We start from the raw sequence: 21623 nt of genomic DNA, 5'->3' as shown, positions 1-21623 counted from the left end.
ATACACGCAAACCTTTGATAGATCCGGCCCTATGTTGTTCTTTTTATTTTTCTATTACACATGTCAATGTTCAGCTAATCAACAGTTAAGATATTCTGTAAAGAAATACTGTATATCTTATTGGTAAAATGGGAACCAGAAGAAAAATGAAAATAGGTTATAATATAGAGTTTATAGAAAACAATCCCATAAAATTAAAATAAGTACTGAGCAATTTCATCAACAAATACAGTATTTATCTTTTATATTTAATACAGATCAAACTACCACCAGAGAAATATGACCAGCCGCAAAATGACCCACTTATTGGTTCAGTTTGTCTTTTTCTCCCAATAAAAAGCCAACAAAGTATGGCTTTTAAATATTCTGCATTATTCATCTATTTTTTTCAGTTTTATCATTTTTTTATGTATCAATAAAATTAAAAAGACTCTAATTGCCTCATTCTACTGCCAAGATATCATTGTAAAATAGATTTTTTAATCAATGCCAAGAAATGTTGAAAAAAATAATTGTTCTTTAGAATTTTTATAGCTTTTTAATTTGATAAGCCAAATAATTTTTATTCTGTGGGTCATGACAGTTTTGTAGCTTTTCCTCATTGTGAAGTTAATTAAATCATTAACTGTTATGCGGGAGACGTGGGTTTGAATCCTAGTTGTTTTAGGGATGTCATTAAACTTTTCCAAGTCTGTAAGCAAGTCGTAACAACTTGCTGCAGTGACCCCTAAATATAGGAGCATTCAAATCGACATGATGGTTTTATGGCTCTAGATAAATTTTACTTTGGAGGATTGACCACAAAACTGGTGCTTTGGATTTTAAAGGTTACTGAACCAGGAATCTGTCTAAACCTCCTGTGTCCAGGCTAGAGTCATCTAAAAGATTGACATTTTGTCACTTGCATTACTTAAGTGACAAAATGTCTGTATTTTGTCACTTAAGTATTTAAGTATAAATGAGAATTGAGATTAATCAGCTTGAAGAAAATTCCAGATGGACTGTCAATCTGTCCAGAATTTCTCCCACCTCTCACCAAATAACAGCTTGGATTGCACCTCTAAGGCAGTGAATAGAGCAGATGAATTAACACTTCTTATCTTTTTATTTGCAATATTTTTATTCAAATCGACTAGTTTATTTTATAAGGAAAGATTTCCAGCAGAATTCTGGTGATATTACATATATTTAGCTAAAAGTGAGCTTGTGAGAGATCCCAGTTTAATCTGAGTTTATTTAAGCCAAAGCAAATAAATACTGTTGTAAATCCAGTTGTTTTATAGCAGTTTGGTGTAGACAGTGTGCTTTTCTAAAATATGACTATGACCAGTGAGTACTGCTGGATGTTGGGAGAGTCTTTATCAGTGCCTGGCAGCCCTGTGTCATAATGTCCTCACTGACATGACACTCCCCAAGCATTCACAGCTAAGATGTGTCAGCTGTGGATTCATGAGGATGGCTTTCCACTCCAAAAGGAGAGGGCCAGTCAGTCTTGGTACCTTGGCATTTAAAATGGAGACAGGTGGTCCACTTCCTTAATGTGCATAGACAGTGGGCTGTTGCAGTCCTACCCCATCTTCTTTTATGCTTAAGGCTATGTCTTTTAACTCCTGCAGAGTTTGATACTGGCAGAAAAATTGATGAATTAGAAATACTTCTATAATCGTCTATGCAGTAAAATTTACATTGATTTGCAGGCAAAAAATGAAACTTAAGATGACCCAGATGTTCAGGTTAATGTATATAATCACAAGTATTAAGTTGCTTAAAACAAGTATTCATATCCTTAAAGTTTTTTATGCTTTCATCTTCTTTGCTGGTGAAGAAAACACATTTTGCAAGGGCAAGATCTGAACTTCTAAAACTACTTTTTTTCACCTGTTTACTCTGTCCACTATATCACATAGGTCAAGTTAAAATATATTTCTTTTGAGAAATGTTTAAATACAAACCTGTCGCACTTTTAATCTTTATTTCTAATAAATTTTTAAAAGACTAACCCGACTTTGTTATGGCCTACAACATAAAATACCAAACAAAATACATTTAAGCTTGTAGTTGTAATATGCTCAATGCAAAAAAAAGTTTTTCGAATGGGAAAACTTTTGCCAGGAGCTGTATGCACTTATCATCAAAATAGCCCAAACTAATTTCAGAAAATCTCATATTGATCAGCTGTGCATGCTTCTTTTTTGAGTAAACATGTAACAGGATAGAAAGGTTGAACGTGTATTTTTTGAGTGCATGTTTTATTCATGCCACTGTGACTTGCAGGAGGCATCTTGAAATTACATCTTTAATGGTCATTGATCTGTTACAACCCGGGGAGCTGGATAGTATAAATGTAATCCCAACACAGACTTTTTAAATAGTGTGCGAGCAAAGCTGTCAAATTCAGCCATAGTGGCTGTATTTTACTTTTAACTAGAAAACTTCTTGATATTCCCAAACTCGATTCTTATTTTTAGTTTTCCCAATGTCACCCCTCTCATCAACCATTTTTTTAAGACACTCCAGCAGCTTTCTGCTCTTCACATTCCTCAATAGCTTTTTCAAGGGTGAGTTTTAGAATAATGATGGCCTCCTTATTCTGCTCTTACCCACAGCTGTCCAGGACAATTACCCATAAATGAAGAAATACGCAGCACTATTTCAAAAGCTTGCTCAGTCACCGTGTGACTTCTTCAGGCAGACTTGAGTGATAGCAGATTGAAAAGCCGCCAGACAACGACCTAAAATAGAGCGAGGTATGTCAGCAGTAATAGTTCCCTGTCCTTGACTAAAAAGTTTGACAGTGTAAGGATGTGACCACAAGTGAATTTGAATCAAACCCATGTTTTTCTCCTTAAGTCCATTTGGAATAGATTTACAGAGCAATGCGATGAAGCTATAACCTCTACAGTTTAGGTCAGAGAGTATAATAATACCAGCCGGATAGCTAAGATCGTCTTCCTTACTCGAAATAAATATTCATTTCATCTATGTCTTTTTTAGTCTCCACGCAGCTCCCCCTGGTTCAGTGGTGTGTAAACAACTCCTACATGTTGTGATATTGGAGGAGGTCTCCCAGGGTTGTGGTGTGTAACTGAGATAGAAATATATCATTACTGGGTGGGGACTGAGGAGATCCAGGGGAACAAAGAGAATGAGAAATAGGAATATTGGATTCCGTTTCACACACACACACAAGCTTATGTCCTTACATGCAGGCTGCCTGCTCCATCTGTCTGTTTTGGTCACACAGACACTGACAAAAACACACACAGACACACACACACACACGCTTAGCATAGGATCTCTGTTAACTGCATGCTGAATGGCTGATGGACTGCTCCAGTGGTTCTGCTGGTAATATAATCGTCCCCATTCCCCTAGATCCCACACCAATATGTCACAATTGTCATTTATTCCCGGCATGGCTGCCCCACAATCAGATGGGTTTTCACATTGTACACGCACTGATCCTGTCAGGATGATGAACACTTCAAGGGCAGCCCATGTACTCCTACACATGCATGCATTTTTATATTGCAGGTGCAGAAATTCTGGTTTATCCTAGTTTTTGTTGTTGTTTTTTTTCTCGTATGTATTCTGAAGAAGACAATAATCCACATCTCGCTATTGCTAGGAGTGAAACAGGGACAGGAATGTAATTTTTGTTTTACAAACTTTGACATCACGTGTAAATGTGTTTGTCAATCATAGTCCTGAGATGTTCTTTGTTTTCTTTTGCTTTGCTGAAATAAAAAGGTCAAGTCTGATAAATGAATCACACATAATAAGATGTTAAATTAAATACATGGTGTTATTCATTAGATCAATGCATCAATTACTACTGACATGAAAAGCCCTTTTTCATGTCCTACACTTTTTTTGATTTTTGGGGTAAATGAACATTTTGAACTACGAATTTCTTTCTGCTTTGCATAAGAGTGTCTTTTCAAGTAAAGCTGATTTTTAGTTCTTCAAACTTTCTCTATATTTTCTCTGAGGTCTGAGTGCTTTCTTATGTTTATCTGTAAAAATGTATGGTGTCGTTTTTAGATTGCTGAAATTTGAACTATCCTGTATGTAATAAAGTACTTTCTCCAAAGGCCCACGTGAGTCAGTGCTGTTGTTTTTAAGGGCAGCAAAATTATTTATTCTAAAAACATTTCTAAAGATAAAATCTAAATATGATTTATGTGTACATGTATTTCAGGAGTGGGTAACAGCAGTTATTGCAAATGGACTAAAATATGCAAAACACCCTACTGCAACTGAATGGTGGAATATTAGGAAATTACCCTGGGATGTAGCCTGAGGCTTTTGAGAATCCCAGGGCTTATCAAAGCTGGGGTAGCATTTCAATTAGGCTATAGATATACTACAGACTTTAGAGATCTTTTTTGGAGTCATGCCATTGTTAACTCCACTACCTCCAACTTTTACTTAATATAAATATTTCTCTATCATTAGACCTGGTATGCACTGCAAAATATGAAATATAAATAAGTATGTTTTTCTTGAAATAACTGTTGTTCCCTTAATCTTAGCAGGTAAGTGGGACAACTTACTAGTGGAATATGATAATTTATGTTTAAATTAAGAAAAAAGACCAGCTCCATTATCTTATATCAAGTGCATAATATCAAATTATCTTTTCTAAGGGGAAAAATATTAATTCCATTGGCAGAATATCCTATAAAGTTGCTCAAATCAAGGGTAAATACCACGGTGGATATCAGTGGCAAACGTGCAGTAAACCACAAAATGAGGTTCTGCAAACATGTTTGCTGCAAAACTCCAAAACATGCACGCACAAGAAATAAATGCAAAACAAAAACGCTGCTAACAGAAATAAATGAGCTGCAAACAGCCTAAAACGTTCAGAACGAGCTAACACACATGCAGAAACAAAACAAATGCAACACAGTCTCAAAAGCACAAAAAAAATAGCAATCAAAGAAAGAAAATGATGCAAATAGTAAAAAAAGCTACAAACTCGCTCACAAAAAAACAGAAGTGCTCTAGAACACTAGAGGGAGTTAAACAAAGACTTAACCATTTCAGATGAAACCCTCCATGCAAACAGGGAGTTAAGCTTTAATGCAGGATTAAAACAAAACAAAAAAGAAGGAACAGAATGACAGCATAGTTATGCATAGTGATATAAGTCACACTCTTTTAGAGCGAGTTTGCAGCTGTTTTTAGTGTTTGCATCATTTCTTTTATATGATTACCACATTTTGTTTATGCTTGTTATATTTTGTATGTAGCTTCACCTTTTTTTGCATTTGTTTAGTTGATTTTAGGTTCATTTTTATTGATTGTAGCATTTCTTTGCAGCATTTTCTGCAATTGTTTTTATTATTGTGTTTGCGTGTTTTTGCATCATTCACATTCATGTGTCTGCAGCTCATTTCATCATTTGCTGCACATTTCCACATGTTTACAGCTCATTTTTATGTTTGCAGTATTTTTTCGCTGTTGTTTTTTGAGCTTGTATGCTTTGGGGTTTGCATCACACGTGTTCTTGCAGCTCGTTTACCGCACATATGCACCTGTCGACCATCGTAATACACACTTTTTTTTAGACATTTGACATATTTTAGATATTTTTTGTAATGTGGTGCTCCACCACACCTGAATCAAATGGCTGAATTAAATTCTTAGTTTGCATTTTCTCCAGAGTCCTGCTAATAATCTAATTATTCAATTAAGGGGTTAAATATTTTAATTTATACTTTTCGAGGATATGGTTCCAGTTCAACTAATTAATTGAGGAAATGATGACTGCATAGCTCTAAAGCTTCTCATCTACTGTTATGTATGAGTTGAAACAACAACTAAAGTATCATATTTTAAACATTGTTATAACTAATCCATAAAGCAGAGAGTAAAGTGTAAAATCATTTGTGTGTTTTAATTACTGTCATACACTGGACTGAAGGTGTAGAGCAGATTTTTTCAAGCTGGTTTAAATAATTGCCTCGAAGCTTTTCAGAATAAGAGGAACAGCAGTCTGATGAATTCTAAGGGATTTCTTTTAACCATGTAAAGCAAATCCTGGGGCTTACAGTGGAAAAGGGGCAGTACTGTACTGTAGGTGGCAATGTAGCATTCCACTCCACAAAATGTCACCAATTATTCTTAAAATAAAAGCTTATTAAAATAACAGGTTTGAGAGTTGAAATAACACTTTTTATTAAGGAATTTTATAGACCACTTTGTATAGATAACATCTAAAGGGCCATTTACATGAGAAAACATAAAATATATATGTTTTAATGTAGTTCACTGCATCATACACAAGATCACAAAGTTTGAATCTTAAAAAACAATGATATGAAAAATAAACATATAGTAAATAACCACCTTACGGATGAACCCTCATTTAAGTGTCCATGGTCAGATCTTTTGTTAACTAAAGCAAATTTGCACAGTATGCTGCCCTGGTTATATACTAGGAAAGGACAATGAAATAATTAAAAAAGCATTCAAAATGTAAAGAAAACATTTAACAATTTAGAAAGCCCATAGGATTATGCATGAAAACAAAAAGACACAATAACTAATGTCTTAACATATTTGTTAAAGACAGTCTGTGCTTGAAGTGATAGTATTTTACTTCAGAAATTTGGTCTGAATAGAGATATGTATTTATATAAATGTCTTAAGCCCGCTCCTCCTACCCTCTTAGAATAACAAGCTTCTTTTGTTGTTGTTTTTTTTCTTTTATAAATAGGTGGTCCAACACAACTCTGAAAAACTCAGAAAACAGATTTAATTATGAGCTACAGTTCAATTAAAATGAAAGATAACACTGATATCTCTTTGAACGTTTGAGGAAGAGCAGTATCGATTTCACCTAATCTTCTTGCTTATCTGGATCCTGGGGAACCCTTAATGCCTGATACGAGACTGAGCCGTCTGAACCTAAGCTGAAGTACAAAAGGTGTAATGGCAGCAACTGGCAGATGTCTCTTTAGTGAATTAATAAAAGGCCAAACACTGACTGCAGTGAGTTCAACGACTGATCCAGCAAACACCTTAAACTGTTTTTTTTTTTTTTTTATTAGTATTCTAAGGATCAGGTTTGCTGCAAGGGAAGCAGGAATATCTGGGGGGGCACCATATTCTGTTTAAATGTCTTGAATTGGTTTTCAGTCTATGCTTTTTATCATTGTTACAATATTTTAGCCTTTCAGCTAATACATTTTTTTGAATTTCCAGCTCAATCAACATTACTTCATCAACTGAAGTTGACGGTACTGCATATCTGTTAGCCCTGATTATTACTGCAAGCATTTCATATTATTTGACCAAATGATTGCATTGTTCTCAAAAGAATAGAAGCCCTTTGGTTTTTAGTTTGGATTCTACCTTTTTAAACCGTGGATATGAATTGAACCTTCTTGATTTGTAAGGGTTTTTAAATCACAACTATTGTGAATATGAGCCAAATAAATAGGATTCACAAAAACGAAGTAAACTGAGATTCGTTATTTTTCAGATTTTGGTGGAAAAGCTAATGTTTTAGCATTTCTTTTTTGCCAAAAGAACATTAAAGAGGCTTCAGAGCCTTTAAGTGCTACTTTGCCACAGCACAAAAATAGAGTAAAAATAACCAATTCAATTCAGTATAGCACCAATTCACAACACAAATCATCTCAAGGCACTTTAAAGAGAAAATACTGTCAGACTGGTAAGAAACCAATAAATTGCATCAACCCCTTGTTGTCGGAAAATTTAGATTTCTCTTATGTCATATATTAATTTATCCTATTTACTCACTAAAAGTTTTCACTCAGTCTGTTTCACCTGCAAGGCCAAACAATTCTCCGTGTAAGGGTGTTTGTAGACCAGATATAGCTTCTTCCCAAAACAAGCCAGATTCTTTGCCAAGGTTTATTCATAAGGTGTTACTGTTAACCACAGTGTCTGTAATTTGTTTTGACTCTGACTACTTTCCATTGTTGTAAGTAAGGGGGAACGAACGCTGCTCAGACAGAACAGGGCAGAATGCTGTGCCATAAGGGATATAAGATGAACTGTTCTCCCTTTGGAAAGATATTAGGAATAAAGTGCCGACTGAGTGAAATCCATCGATCTCCGTTTATTTAACTAGGGTGAATAGTTGAATACTTTTTTCCCCCTACAGGAACAAGCACTCTAAAACCTAAGTAGTTTTTAGAGTGTATTCTAATACAGTAATCCCACTGTTAAGTTTCACACCAGCATAAAAACTCGGTTACACAATGTAAAAATCACATTAAAAAAACACAAACAGAATCTTAGCAATACTAACCAGCCTTTTTGTGAAATCAATTAAATCATTGAAGATCTATTTGATGATCATAATCATCATTTAAAATTATTTCTTTTGGTATTTATTTCAATTATAATTTCAAAAAGCAATTGTTCCAAAGTCATTGGAGCCAATCTCTTGGTTACATATATACTATGACAAAAATGGTCAAAAGTCAATATAATGTGATTTTTTATGATTTCCTCAAGTGATATTTTTTTCCTCAGGTTTAAAATGACTTTTTATCTTAAAAATCCATCTACAGAAAACCTTAACCTTTTCCCCATTTTTACACATCAGACTTAAATAAAAGTGTTATTATAAAGTCTCTGCAACCCTTGAGAGCTGCTGACGACATCATATATTCATTTAAATGAAAGTGTGCTAGAAGACAAATCATAAGGATGCAGGACAGGGATTCTTAAAGGTCAAACAACCTGTTTTTTGTTACTATACACCTATGAGGGAAAAAGGAGGTCCTAAAAATCCAATATACTGCATTGTATAGTACAAACACACGGTTGCTTATGGTTCGTTTCATAGTTGTTACAGTGAACTCAACACAACCTATATCATTGTAATTAACCTACTGACATAAACATGAACAGGACGTCCGATCCAATCATCTAAGGAGTCTATAAAAGCAACTGCCCTCAATAAAACAGGACATCCTCTTGAGGTCACCTTAACTACAAAATATTCAGGACATAATATAAAGCTCTGCTCTGAATTCAATTTGAAAAATTCCCAACTAGCTTATAATTTTCTGTACTGGGAGTTCCTTTCTCAGAAGCGGGCAAGTGGGAGAAGCAAGATTCACCCACCGAGACTAAATAAGCCTGTTAAGAAAAATAGTCACGCTGCTAATTAGTGTACTTTGTATTGTTTGTATATGCTTGTTCCTCATAAGGGAAATACAAGAAATAACAAAGTAGAGGAGTGAACCCTCGTAATATGTTGCAAGAATATAGCAATTAGTAAAAGTGAAAATGGATGAAACACCAAACATGTATCCAATCATGTTTTTAATTAGCTGATATATTGTTGTATTCTTTTTAATCAACTTGAATCTTTAATGGAATTTTCTGTGAGGGCATAGAATTGAGAGAAAACAAGGCATTAGGAAACCTTCTCATTTTTATATAAGGGGTTATTAAGATGTGCACATAGGAAAAAGATACCACAAAAAATACTAAAATATTGTTAGTCTCAGGGACAAAAGTTATTCAGAATTACACATTAATTCTATTAATGAAGACAAGTAAAAATGTACATTTAATGAAAATAAAAACCATGTACTCTTTTTTTTTTTTTTAAGATTTTTTTTCTGGTTTAAAAATGTTTGTTATGAGGAAAGTAAATTAACCCAAATATCTGAAAAGCTTTTGAGGTCTATGTGTTTGACCCTTTTTACGCAGCAAATTCTGCAACAGTTAATTGAGATTTAGGATTTGCCACACCTGGCTGAAGGTTGTTGTTTTTCATTACTGAATAGAAGTCATCTAAAGGGTCCTGCCAAGATTCTGACAGCATCTGCTCATGCAATAAAATCTTTTTAATGGGCTTCTTTTATATCTACATGGCCGACTTTGTAAAGATTTAAATCAGCAAAGAGTTGGCTTCAATTTCACAATTTGTTTTTTATATACTTTCCTTTAAACCCAAATTTTTACTAAGGTTCTTGGGCTGTGATAATGATATTTAACGTTTTTCCACCTACTAGTTGCGGCTGATTCACCCCTTTCTGCTGTTTTGTTCAAAGAATTGCAAAGTTATGTTTGATAATGTGTAACGTCAAACTGCAATCATTACATCAACAATGTTTCCAATTCATGTGTGTTCAGGTTATTAGCTCACAGAAGCTAAAATAATTTTATTTTCTAAGCTTGAATAATATTTCAGAAAGTGTAAAGAAGGAAAAGAAATGCAAGTGTGGTGCTGGCAAAGCCTTTCTGTGTTGGGGAATTAATCTATTTTACAGAATTTGACACAGTTCATGCAGAATGGTTCTAGCTAGTTGCCAGTCTAACTAGGATGGGCTTTAGTCAGCATTCCAGTTTGTCCAAACACCTGCATAACTGGGGTAGGCCTACTTTATATTAGCAGGCGATGCAGCAGCTATGCAAGCCATAAGGGGGAGATAAAATTAGCTGAAAGTCTACTTATTAGTGGATGTGTAACTGGGGCTGTGTAATGATGGAACAGTGATGTAACTGTTCAATTGCATATCACATCACCGAACTCTGTTCTCACATGAAAATATTCCAGTTAGGAACAACACTTTATTTTCTGTCAACAACAATAAGGAAACATATTCTTTAGTCATCCCATCACCTACAAAGGGTAATGAGTTTTAGAGAGGCATGGTTCTAGAGGTTTTTTTGTTTATTTAAATACTAATCTGTCGTAAAAAGCATTGAGAATGCAAATTCTAATTTATTCTAATTTCAAAATTGTATTTATCTATTGGTTTCCTAGCAACAAATCATGATGGGATTTAGTCAATAAGTAAAGCAGGTACAGGGTGTCAAGAAGGTAGTCTGTAATAGATCAAATAATGATGTAGTTGTGTCTGTCAATCAAAATCTCAGTGGTTCAGGTTATTTTGGATCTCAAATCAGCCTTCGACACAATGGTTAATTCTGTTCTCTTACCCTGAGTGGACCCCTATGTTGGTATCCATGTCACAGAACTACAGTGGTCCCTTTATAAAACTTTATCAGACTAGAACTTTCTCTGTAATGAGTAATCATTAGACATGCTGCATATGGTGTCCCGCAAGGCACCCCACATGAAAAAGTAACTCTTACATTCTCACTTTAAATGCCATCATTTCAAGCAGTTAGAAATTACCTTCAGTCATCTTTTCAGTGCTGTGCAGATTATCTACATAAGTTGGTTTGCAGTAATTGTCTCCCTTTTCTATTGGATGGCATAACTGTCAACTAGTAAATGGGCTAAAATCTTTTGTTTTCAAATGAACAAATTATTAAATCAATTTTATTTTTGCACCAACGCCAGAATAGATGTTTTTTTTTCTTTGTGATTTTTTATGTGTTTTTGTCATTTGTTTTTTCTGAAGCACTTTGATCTCATTTCTTGATGTTTTAAGCCTCTTTAAGCAAAGGGTTGTCTTTGCTTCTACATAAATAAACTAAAAAATTAAATATAAGTTTTAGATGAGCTGTATTTTGAATCTGCTCCTGGATAAAAGACTAAACTGGTGCAAAACAAACCTAGGAATCTGCTCCAGCACTTATAAAATGGAATCCTTTATCAAATATACAAAGGTGTAAATAAACAGATTGCTACATCTGTTTTCTCCCACAGGGAATATTGTTAATTGCATCCTGCACTGCAGTTGTCACTGGTATAGACAGAATAAAACTGATTTACAGTGGTCTGCAGTGTCTCTACTGGCGACCTGTCCAGGGTGTACCCCACCTCTCGCCCGTAGACAGCTGGAGACCCCACTTGGGATAAGTGTGATTGAAAATGGACTGATGGATGTGGTGTCTCTGCAGGGAAGCTAATTTAAAACAAAGATTTTTTAAGTACAAATAATCTCTGTGCTGGTTGCTCCACAATGAGCAACCAGCACATAACATATATCCAGAGAGGTGCTTTCTTTCCAGGTTGCATAGTTTGGATGTAGATGGTAACTGTCAACCTGTCAGAGGAAAGTTCTGTAACTTTTATAGAAGAGGACAGGGAGGAAAAAGAGACAAGCAGCAGCTAAGGGGTGAGAGTTTCTCAAAGTTTGGAGAGTTTAGGCTTATATAGGAGCTGCACTGATAGAACTGCTCTCAGGTCCACTTTGGATTGCGTAAGGAGCAAACTGATGTCTTGCTGGAGCACTAGTGAGAGTCACACCAAGACTCATGAAAAGATGAACCGACTTCAGACAGCAGAATAGAACTTGGAGTGCACCTACAATCAAGTCCACAAAATGTTTGCGTGTGGCTGAATCCCTTTGATTGGATGCATCAAGGCATCATCAAGTTATCATCACATAGCACTTTAAAAGTCATTTTAACTCAAACAGACTGAACATGGATAGCATGGGCTTAGCTTGGTGTATAGCAGAGATATTCTTCAATTTTGCAGCAGAGAAATGAATAAATTTGGCCGGGCCCACAGACCCTATTTGAAAGCAGCTTAAAGAACAAAACTAGCATTCTTAAGACTTCTAGTGCAGATGTTGTTAGAAATAGGTAGCAAGCTCCCTTTCACAGGATGTGCATTTCTTGGATTAACAAGGGATCATCTTATTGCAAAATATTATTCTTTTGTCAGAGGGAAACTTGATTTAAACATTCTCTTATATAGGATCTCGTGTTTTTCTCATTTATGTATGTATTCTCTTTGATTCATGTATCCTGGTTCATAGACTGTCCATCCTGACTCGGCAGGCAAAGATTGCACCATGGAAATACTGCTTAGGGGTTCTTTTCAATTAAAATAGCTATGGTTCTTGTGTTAGTTAACCTGCCTAAAGGTTTAAGAGATCATTGGCAGTTGAATATAGTAACTTTGAATAATTCCTTTTAATAAATATGCCATTCTTTAATCTAGCAGCTTATTGGCTAAATTTACTGCTTTGAATGAGCAGCATTTTGATAAACGTGATGAAATCAATAGCAAAAGAGTGAAAATATTTGACAACTGTAACATTTTAAGAAAACAATAACAAGGTGATCACTGGTCCAGCAAAGGCACCAAGATAATGTGCTGTGCTACAAAAAGTTTTTACTGAAAACATTTGATTGGAGTCATTTACAGGAAAATTGGAGAGCTGAATGGCAGGGAAGAATGTTGCAGAAAAGTTTTGGAAGAAACTTGGAAACAGTAGTTTTTAAAGAACACAGAGAACCTGCAGAGAACCCACGCATGCACTGGAATAATAACAACAAATGCCATGCAGAAAGGGCCGTGAATTGAACCCAGAACCTTGTTGCTGCAGCAGTGCTACCCACTGCTTCACTGTGCAGCCCAATTGAAGAGTATGTTGATATAATAACAAGGCAAACACTATGGACGGGTCACTGCTTCAAGATCAACAAAGAAAGACATACCTACACTTAAGGCAGAAAATAAATTGTATTTATTGGTTTTCTACATGTTTTTGACTTTTGAAGAAATTGAGTTTCGGTTTTCATTAGCTGTAGGCCAAAGTTATCAAAATAAAGGGGGCAGCTGCAAGAAATATGTCACTCTCTATGCAAATAATTCATAGAAAGTTTGAGTTTCACTTTGGGAATAGTAAAATGAAAAACTTTTCAATTATACTTTGCTTTTCTGACGTGCACCTGAATTTAAAAACGCCGTCAATGTCCCTGTGTAACATCATTCAGCATCTGTGTATCAGTAAGCGTGAGACAGTCAAATACAAATGCAGACATCATTTACCTTTGACTTCCTTCTCGTTTCTGAACCAGCGAAGGTCAGCGGCGGGCTTGCTGCCCTGAGTGATGCAGGTCAGGGTGATGTGGTCCCCCTCCATGGCTGGCTTTGTCAGGCCGTTGATCTCCGGCTTTTCTGGCACGCCTGTATGATGGAATGGAAATGACTGTGATAGAAATGGTTCAGACGCCACAGTACGTCATTATCCAGCAATAATTCTATTATGGCTGCTAAGGATTTTTTTCTCTAGCTTACCCACATGCAGAGAGATTAAGGAGCACACTCCAGAGCCTCACCAAGCTGTTCCAGCACACATACAGTAAGGCTTTTATTGGCATGCAGCTAAGCATTTCACTTAATTTGTGTTCAAAAAAACAATGCAGATACCCTTTTTTATAGCTGTTTGACTTTGGATCCCTATATTTTAACTTATTAGGCCTTTGAAAAGTATCATGACCTATTTGTCACCATCTGTAAGAAAACAGGAAAAAGACCAGCACCAAGTCTTATGGTTATGTCTGCAGGAATTTTGTACACCTAGGATTGATGTCTGGACCACTTGAACATATTAACACATATACTAATCTTAATCTCTCTGTTGCAGCTCTTGCTTAAAGTTAATTTGCTTTGACAGCTATTGTTCCTAATCACAATCATTTTCAGCCTCAGTATAGCATCTCCATGGCATAATTCTTCCACCAGCATGATTTATAATGTTTGGTATGTGGCAACAACTTTCAAAAACTTTGTCTTTTACTTCACAATGATGGACTATTGTCTGTTTTATCAGATAAGATCTTAACCAAAATACAACAGCAATTCTTTATATGTAGGTCTGCATATAGTTTTGCTTTAGACTTTCTCCAAATTATTTAAAAACAACATCTTTAACACTAAATGCGATTTTAAAAGGCTTAAGCTGTTACTCTACATGAACAGTAGCAGAAACACATTTCAATCGACATACAATTGCCATAGCAACTGTCTGGCCAAACAGCATTGATCAAGGTGCAAAGGTTAAGTTGAAAAACCTGTTGTAGTTTGAACATATTCTCATGTGGGTGAGCAAAGGCTTGAGATCAGGTAAGAGGCCAAAGGCTTGTACAGAAAATGTTAATTACTGGCCTTTCCTGTAATGAGTGTTTTAAGTGACTTGTGCCTTCTGTTGTCAGGGAAAGGTTTGGCCTCGGGCTGAATGACTGAAAGGTCTGTCAGTCAATGCCATTGACTGACTCCTGCACTGTTTGTCTTGCCGCCTCCTGAAAGGTTTATTTGGTTATTACTGCAGTTAAATGGACTTCCTGTTTGATGTTTACTGTTTGTTTAGAGGTGAAAGCATCATACACAATCCCAACAACATTTGCAGTATTTCATCACTTGAATAAAAACAGAATTTTTTTCAACTGCAATGCTTTTTTGCTAAATTAAACATCTTGCTGTTACTCTAAGTGAACTGTTATATTTTTGTGAATAAGTAAGAACAGCTTAAGATAATAAATGTTGGTGTTTGAGAGCAAATAGAGCACAATATTCATCTCATGCAGTCTTCTTCTGTTTATGTGTGTGAATGTATAGACGGGTTCATATATGAATCAATTCCTTGACAAGTGGAACACTTTTGCACTGTTAAAGTGCAGATAGAAAGTAGAGCTTTTTTTGATACATCATTAAACGCTGTATTTAGTCAATATGAACACTTAAGCAGTGTGCTGTTAAGGTCAAATATACAGCTTTGAAACAGTTTACATTACATACATCCAAAAAACTGTATCTTATAGCTCTTCTGGATCCTAGTAACATATATAAAAATATGTAGTAATATGATTAATCAGAATTGTTCTGGATATTATGAGATGTATAGCAAATCCTGTTCTCATTATTACTTCTGATATCACAGGCTTGCATTGATGAACTACCACAAAACCCTGTATTCATTTATATGCCTTAACAAGTGTGTGATAAACTGGAAAGGATTTCATTGCATCTATTTTTCTCCCCTCAGAATGATTCGCCTTCAGTGAAACATTTGTTTTTTGATTTTTTTTCACTGTTTTCATCTGTGTCATTAGTACACAAATGATTGTCTTGTTATTTTAGCAGAAAAAAACACACATTTGTTTCTGTGCTTCTAGAGATTTGAGTGTGAAGCCACTTAGGTATTTTCACCAAATCATTTTTGCTTGTGTTCATTTCCAGTACACAGTGTCTTCATGTAGCAGCTGATAAAACCAGGCCATTCCCAGATCGTTTTGTATAATTATTAAATCGCCGTCTTTGTTTCCTGGCGCGCTACATTAAGTATTGTTCAGCATTGCAAAAATAATTTCCCCCACATCCTTATTGAGTGGTCGCCTTTAATGCCTCTAATTTTGAGAACGCTTGTTAACACAGAGAGCTAGCTAATGGTCCTGGAGTGCATGAGCACATCTATTAACATTAGTGAAAAACTAATTGGAATGATAATAAGCCCGGAGGCAGGAAATGAAGCAATGTTTGGGTAAATGATAATCACAACAAAAACATGTCTAAAAGGGAGGGGTGGTACTAACAGTCTGCTGTTCTTTTTTGACAGCAGACTGTTTGCCCCAGCTCCAGGCAAAGTAACATGAATTCTTTCTTCAGATTAAATAAAAATCAAAAGTATTAGTTTAATTATTTTCAACACAAAAACAAAAATATTTTTTCATAGACAAACATTATGCATAAATTTGTATAGTTTTCTTACCTAGGACAGTGAGGTAAGCTTTAGCAGTTCTGACCGGCATGGTGAACAGAGAGCAGGTGTACAGGCCTTCGTCAGACAGTGTGACGTCGCTGATGCTGATGGTTAACTCGGATGATGTGGCGCGCACAAGTTCAATCCGGTTGTCCCTTAAAGCTGTAGATGCAAAAATGAAAATTGAGGAAATACCATAAAGTTGATGAATGTAAACTTTAGGTGATGGATTTAGAATACTGTGTGAATAGCTAAACTAGGTGGAAGTTTCAATGCATTCTTGATAACTAAATAGGAGCAACCCTTCTAAACACACTACTGAAACAATAAGCTTTTCTTACAAAAAATTCACTATGGACAGAAATTGTTTGCGGTACAGCGCTTTTCTTGTACCATAGGTTAACCATTTGAATGCATTATTACTTAGATAAGGTTAAAACTAAATGTGCACCAATTCATAGACAGAACTTGCTGACGTTGCTCTAATCAGTGATCAGGACGATAAAACAAACAAAACCTGTGATCTATTTCCCTAATCAGTAAACGTTTGACAGCAAAGACCAACCGTCATTCAAATTAAAAACACTTTTTTTCTAAATCTTGATAAAAGTTAGAGGTTAGAGAGCAGCTGTTTTGTGTTGGGAGAGGCTGCAAGATCGAAACACACACTCGTACTCTCCTTGTTCGGCTAAGATTCTTATAGTGCCCACTGCTCATTAAAGAATAAGTTAGATGTACAGAGGATATTTCCTTAAAATATGGAAATACATTGAAAAATAACTTACCGTAATAAACTTACTGTTAAAATATACAGTGCCTTGACAGAGCATTTACCCCCTAACAAAGGTATTTAGCTAAATATTACTGTAAAAACAGTCAAACATTGTAGCTAATAGAAAGGTAAATCACCATCTTTTTATGATGTGATGTAATATCAATTTCTTTAAGAAATAATACAATTCCTGATATCACAAAGTCTGTCACAAAACAATTTCCATTCAGTTAAATTCACAAGTTTCTTCTTATTTTGATGAAATATCATCTCGGTCTAATAATGTATTTATATTGATATCATCTCACAAAAAAACTGTTCAATTATGATTTTAATATTTCATTTATATGCTTATATACGCACAATGCATTTAAATCAAAGCTAGCATAATATAAATAATAAAAAAGGAATAAAGCACCTGTTTCTGTAATCACATGCATTGTAAATTTGAAAATAAAGACGTATGTCAAAGATGTGGATTTAATTTTTTTTCAGATCAGGGTAATTTGGTTGTTAATTATTTGGGTAAAAGTTATGTTGTAAAATGGCCAAAAACATAAACCAAACACAACAAAATACTTCAATAACCCTGGAGAAAGGCAGGCGAATGTTTGATTTGAATGTGACTTCGAATGTAGTTAATAGGGTTGCCTTGCATGTTGCACCAGCACTCCAAATACAGATTGCTATGGTGTGAGCTTACAGCTGGATAGGTGTCAAAAAGTCTTCAGAAAAATCAATTTGCCCCCGATTTAGACCTGTTTTGTAGTTGACTGAATGTATTGGTAAGCACTTTTTCCTGGCTGTTAGCCACCTAAGTTCTTGCATTTAGTTATAGTTATAGTTGCAGTTTGTCAAATATAGTGAAACAGGCTATTGTACAGGGTGTCAAATAGTAATTGCACATTAATTTGCAAAGTAATTTGCCCCCCAACCCAGTAATTTTGTCTATATGGCTATATAGTCCTGCTTTATGTATTTTGCTATGAAAATAATCTAAAAATCTACTTCTGAAGGAAATAATAATAAAAAAAAATGAATGAAGTCTGATTTTGATCTAACTCTCGATGAGATGCTGTTGCATGATTCTAAAGAAGCTGTTCATGCCACTTAAGCTTAAGCTGTCGATGTGGATTAATTAAAAATATTTGGAAAAGAAAGTCGTGTGCCTCACATGCATGACATGGATATAAACATGGGATGGAATATGAAATATAGATAACACACCTTATTACAGATAGATAAAGCCCTGTGTTATCACTTTGAGGATGATTAAACATTTTAAAAGGACATCTCCAAAGGGGAGAATCACAGCAGCGATCCCTGTGATGTAATGAAGTCCTACATGCAAAAGCATGCGATCAACTAAAGTTCTCTTTCCTATATTGCAGCAAAGGGGAGAAACATGCAAGAATGTCCGCTTACTGTCAGCTGGAAAAACATTTCAAACTGGAATCCAAAAGTCTAGTAAGTTTTTCTGTGCAATCAATGACAGGCAGGCACAGTAACAAGCCATCTGCAATCTCTCTCAGCTTCAGCAGGAAAGATTCTCTCTCTCCGTGACTGTCTCTGGGAGAAGAAGGCAGCATAGGAACCACAGCTCTGCTGTGCATGTAAGCCTTGCAGGCAATTGGGATTACAAACCAGAATGAGACCACCTCCCCACCTAGAAAGAAGCCGCAATCCAAACACTGATGGTCCAGTAATTTGAGTTTGCTCAGTTTTACGTGTATCCCCCTAACATTTCTGAACTAACCTGCTAAAACTATAAAATATTCCAAGTGTTACATCTGCTATTGGCTAACAGGTTAAGAGCTCTGCTATCAGAGGTTAGCAGATACAAAGCTGAGGGCTCAATTGATTTAATCTATAATCATTAGGTTAGGCACCACTATCATTCATATGCACTTAGACAACTTTTTTTTTGTCATTTTGTAAACACAAAGTATACACAAAACGAAATTTTGTTTTGTACAGCTTTCATGATACTTCCATTTCTTAAAGTGCAGCAGGGATCAAATGCAAACATTGTGGGAGAAAAAAATGGTGCAAAAAAACACATAAAGCTTGCTGTTCTAAAGGAGTTTAAAGCTAATTTGACCTTTTTCCTATATCCACAAGATAAAGTTTAGTTCTCAAACATAACTGTGATATCACTGTATAATTGTATTAGCAATGAATTTCAACCATATCTTTATTTTCCCTTTTAGCATTTTATTTTTAATTAGCTCAATGGTCTTTTGTAATCATATCCATTTTCCTTAAAGCTACAGTGTGTAATTTTTCAGCAACATCTAACGTTGAGACAGATAATTCTATAGATTGTACTATTTTAGTCTGTGTAGGACATTTATTTTAATTAGGCCAAACTCGCGGCAGTCACATTAGAACATAATGGCTATCTCTACAGTCACTAGTTTGTCACCTCTGTGCTGCCGTAGTGCAATGGCGTCTGCCTCCATAAATGCAAGACTCACTCCTATGTAAGTATTTAAACATTAGCAAATACAAATATTGACTTTCATTTCTTAGAAGATAACAGATAACATACTTACATATAATAGATTATATTTCTGTCAGTAAATCCCTGTAATCTTTACACAATGGAGCTTTAAATACCGTAAATTATTTGCCCTGTCTGGGCAACCTGTAGTTGTACTGGGGAACTGCTTTTTTCTACAAGCAAGATTGTTTTTGAAAGCCTGAAATGTTAACAAAATTAATGAACAGTCTTTAAAGGGTCAATTTTTGCGTTAAAAAATAACATAAATTATTAAGTGGAATTGTATTTTATTTCTTCCTATTGAACATTAAAATAGATGTGTCCTGTAACTGGTTGGTTGCCAGTTTCGGCCCCTGCTGTGACAGCTAAGACCATTTTAGAAATCCCACCCGACCCAGCAATATCATGGCCTGCTATTGCTGATTAGATGCCTGATGCTGCCAATTTATAGCTGTCTCACTTCTGTCAGTCTACCTCAGGGCAGCTGCAGAAAAACTGTAGCTTGTCACCATCAACATGTGAATATTAAACGGACCCCAGGAAGAATAGCTGTCAAATTACTGACAGCTAATGGGGATCCAAATAAATAAACAAATAAACAAATAAATATGTCCATGAATAGGTGAATGTCTGATTGTAGAGTGATTCACTCTTGGGTCATTATGTTTGATAAAGCATAAGCGCAGCCTAATTACTTTTTACCATATAAAAAAACAAAAAAACACCTGTTAAATCTGAAAAGAAACATAGTCCATGTATTTGTTACTCTAAGGCTGGACAATTGTAATTATTTACCATCAGGAAGTCCACAGACTAGTTTAAAGCCATCAGCTCATCTAAAATGCTGCAGCCAGAGTTCTGATGAAAATTAAAAAGGAAGATCATATTTTTTCCTATCTTAGCTTTTCTTCATTGTCTTCCTGTAAAATTTTGAATAGCATTTAAAATACTCCTTCTCACATATAAAGCCTTAATGGCCAAGCTCCAGCTCATATCAGAGATATCATTGCTCTGTATGTAACAGAGCACTCTGCTCTCAATCTGCAGGTTTACTAGTGTTTCCCCAGCTTTTGTAAAAGTAGAATGGGAGGCAGATCTTTAGTTATCAGGCTCCTCTCCTATGGAGCCAACTACCAGTTTTAGCCTCTAAAATGTTTTTTTTTAGGGTTGAACTGTGGCCAACATAACAAACTATATGATTTAATGCTTTCTCTTTTACCTCTTCCTCCCTGATCATCAGTAAATATAATAAAAATGGTTGAGTTTTAAACAACAGCCTGAAAAACTTGCAGCTTGCCTCTGTCTCCGGATATCCAGCATATAAAATCACAGTGGAACTTACACATACATTTTTTTTAAAACTTCAAATAGATTTCTCGGAAGGCTGCTAGTCATGTACAGTAATGATGTAGTAATTTTGGCAAAAAGTCAACATGAAAACGTCTTTTAACTATCAAAAGACCAACTGCTTTAGGGAAGGGGCACACATCCCAGATAAACTTTCCTTGCTTTTACCACGCATTTCCACACAGCAACCACTACTATGATTTGTGATCACCATGATAATGACCCACCATTGACTCACCACGGAAGTTGTCTACATGCTAAGTCTAATGGAAGATATTCATACATCATGTGCAAGACTGTTATATTTTAAAACTTATTAGCCATTAGTCATTATTCCATTCCATCATTAGTCCATTGTGAAAATGGCCTAAAATACAATTGCTGTGTATCTTAAGATTAACTTAAAATGCAAGGTAATCTGTTTTTATTTTTCTTCCTAATGGATATTTAAACTAGAAAGAGAATTTTAAATTAGTTCAGTTTCAGTTCAGTTTACATATATAGCACCAATTTACAACACGTCACCTCAAGGCACTTTACAATTCACCAGATCATACAGTCAAATTGATTCAAAGTTTTCAAAGGAAAAAAA

General features: G+C 35.3%; 1 protein-coding gene across 3 annotated transcripts in view; it reads right to left on the bottom strand.

Moving 5' to 3' along the window:
- Window positions 1-21623, bottom strand: part of cadm2 (cell adhesion molecule 2) — a 311371-nt gene that overhangs the window by 44829 nt on the left and 244919 nt on the right. For all 3 annotated transcript variants that reach the window (XM_015382128.1, XM_015382129.1, XM_015382130.1), the window contains 2 exons: window positions 16419-16571; window positions 13700-13837 (listed from right to left, as the gene is read on the bottom strand). In XM_015382128.1, coding sequence (XP_015237614.1) covers window positions 13700-13837; window positions 16419-16571 — 291 coding nt within the window. The remainder of the gene's footprint in view (window positions 1-13699; window positions 13838-16418; window positions 16572-21623) is intronic.

Source organism: Cyprinodon variegatus, unplaced genomic scaffold (assembly GCF_000732505.1).
Source record: "Cyprinodon variegatus isolate N-32 unplaced genomic scaffold, C_variegatus-1.0 Scaffold249, whole genome shotgun sequence".
In the NCBI taxonomy this organism is placed as follows: domain Eukaryota; kingdom Metazoa; phylum Chordata; class Actinopteri; order Cyprinodontiformes; family Cyprinodontidae; genus Cyprinodon; species Cyprinodon variegatus.
Note: the sequence above shows the minus strand (reverse complement) of the source record. Positions and strands in the feature narration are given on the sequence as shown.